Source organism: Ziziphus jujuba, chromosome 5, assembly GCF_031755915.1.
Source record: "Ziziphus jujuba cultivar Dongzao chromosome 5, ASM3175591v1".
Taxonomy (NCBI): Eukaryota; Viridiplantae; Streptophyta; class Magnoliopsida; order Rosales; family Rhamnaceae; genus Ziziphus; species Ziziphus jujuba.
This window is the reverse complement of record NC_083383.1, coordinates 5,135,960-5,138,407: the sequence shown is the minus strand read 5'-3', so window position 1 is coordinate 5,138,407 and position 2,448 is coordinate 5,135,960. Positions and strand designations below refer to the sequence as shown.

At 36.3% G+C, this 2,448-nt stretch overlaps 1 protein-coding gene across 1 annotated transcript; it reads left to right on the top strand.

Moving 5' to 3' along the window:
• The first annotated feature begins 1,691 nt into the window (after positions 1-1,691).
• On the top strand, positions 1,692-2,174 carry LOC125420120 (photosystem II CP47 reaction center protein-like). The gene has a single exon (XM_060817026.1). The coding sequence runs from the start codon at positions 1,692-1,694 to the stop codon at positions 2,172-2,174; it is 483 nt and encodes a 160-aa protein (XP_060673009.1).
• Positions 2,175-2,448: the final 274 nt, after the last annotated feature.

Here is a 2,448-nt window from a genome sequence, read left to right as displayed (position 1 = left end):
GCAGGATTCTATGGTCCGAGAATATGGGTATCTGATCCTTTTGGACTAAGAATGGTACAATCTGTAAATTTGGCATGGGGTGTGGAAGGTTTTGATCCTTTTGTTCTGGGAAGAATAACCTCTCATCATATTGCTGCAAGGACATTGGGCCTATTGGCAGATCTATTATATCTTAGCGTCCGTCTGCCTCAACATCTATGCAAATGATGTATGGGAAATATTGAAGCTGTCCTTTCTAATAGTATTGCTACTGTCTTTTTTGTAGCTTTTATGGTTGCCAGAACTATGTGGTATGGTTCGGCAACTACCCTGATAGAATTATTTAGTCCTACTCTGACGCGAATCCGCCCGAGACCTTTCAACCGACAACCTGCTAGGGTGTTGATCCAATACAGATGAAGGTGGGGCCGATCACTAGAGCCCAAGCCAAGAAGTTCAAGGACAATTTTGCTGTCTTTATCCAAGGAATAAGTCATAATCAGGAGGGGTTGTCCATATCTAAAGAACCAAGGCCTGTTTTACTCATACAAGCAATAGAAGCCAAAACGGGCCCAGGTGATGTTTTTAGTGCCAATATGGAGGTCGGGTTGCATGAATTGGATCCCTATTCTTATGGGTTCAATTCATATGGTGGATGAGTCATAGAAACCAGCCAAAGCAGCTTTAAAGCCGAACAACATGGTGGTTTGCACACAAGGGGAAGAAAGGCCAACAACATGGTGGTTTGCACACAAGCTGAACAACATGGTGATTTAATTAGAATTTGTTGTATTCTTTGCTGGCTTTACTGTATTTTACTGTATTAGCCTTTTCTCATATTTCTAAGCAAGGGCAACGTGAGGAACTTCATAATAAGCTTATTTGGCATTCCAAAAAGATTATTGAAGCTGATTTGGAGTCCAATTAGGTCAAAGAAGGGTCATTATCAACCTAGCCGAAAATTACCATATTTAGTTTCCTAATTTGTTTTTACTTTTTGTTTTAGGAAACTATCTTTAATTTTGGATTTGTATTTATTTACTTATTGAAAAAATAAGTTTAGGAAAGTTTTTATTTTATTATTTGGGTTGTAAATTAATTAATTCCTAATTGAAAATAAGGGAATTAATTAATTAGATTAGGAAAAGGAAAGATTTGGTCAAGCTAGAACTCTTCATTGTGTGGCCGATTTTTCCTAGGGTTTTTAGGGTTTATTTTTTTTCTTTCAAAGCCTATTTAAAGGCTTATTTTCAATAAGAATAAAACCTTTATTTGATTGATAAAATACTTGTGAGATTAATTATCTCTTTGATCTTTGAGAACACCTAAAACACCATTAAATAATTGGTTGTTTTAGCTTAAGTTATCAATAGGTTTTCCATCTCCTATTGTGGCATCTACATTATACCAAGGTTTCTAACCATAGGTTGGTTAGGGGTTGAGGTCAATTCCATTAGAACATGAACTTAATTAAGATCCGGACTATTATAATACTGGTTTAGGAGCAGATCGTCCTAGGTTCGTATCACACTCCTTACCAATGGGATCAAGGATACTTTCAACATCAAATATATCGACGAGTTGGTACTGGGATAGCCTAAAATAAAAATCAAAGCTTATTCGAAGCTTGGTCTAAAATTCCTAAAAGAATAGCTTTTTATGATTACATCTGCAATAATCCAGCAAAAGGGGGATTATTTAGGCCTGGCTCAATGGACAGTGGGGATGGAATTGCTATTAGGTGGTTAGGAAACCCTATTTTTAGAGATAACGAAGGTCATATGCCAACCTTTTTTCAAACATTTCCGGTTGTTTTAGTAGATGGAGACAGAATTGCTAGAGCCGATGTTCTTTTTGGAAAGGTAGAATCGAAATACAATGTCGAACAAGTAGGTGTAACTGTTGAGTTCTATGGTGGAAAACTCAATGGAATCATTTATAATGATCCCGCTACTGTGGAAAGATATACTAGATGTGCTCAATTGGGTGAAATTTTTGAATTAGATCATGCTACTTTGAAATCCAATGATGTTTTTCGTAGCAGTCCAAGGGGTTGGTTTACTTTTGGACATGCTTCGTTTGCTTTGTTCTTTTTCTTCAGACACATTTGGCATGGTGCTAGAACCTTGTTCAGAGATGTTTTTGTTGGTATTGACCCCGATTTGGATGCTCAAGTAGAATTTGGAGCATTCTAAAAATTTGGAGATCCAACTACAAGAAGATAAGTAATCTGATAGAATATTACCTTTTCGTTGACTCTTGCTTTTTCTTTATCCAGGAGACGATCCCAAATAAATAGGTATGGAAGCTATAATTTATATAAACCACGATCGAATCTATGGAAGCAGTGGCTTATACATTCCTCTTAGTCTCAACTTTAGGAATAATTTTTTTGGCTATCTTTTTCCGAGGACCACCTAAAGTTCCGACTAAAAAGTTGAAATTATTTTTCATTATCTCAATTGAAAG

Excerpts from the sequence above, each read along its gene's own strand:
- LOC125420120 (XM_060817026.1), top strand. The coding sequence starts at position 1,692 with ATGGACAGTGGGGATGGAATTGCTATTAGGTGGTTAGGAAACCCTATT.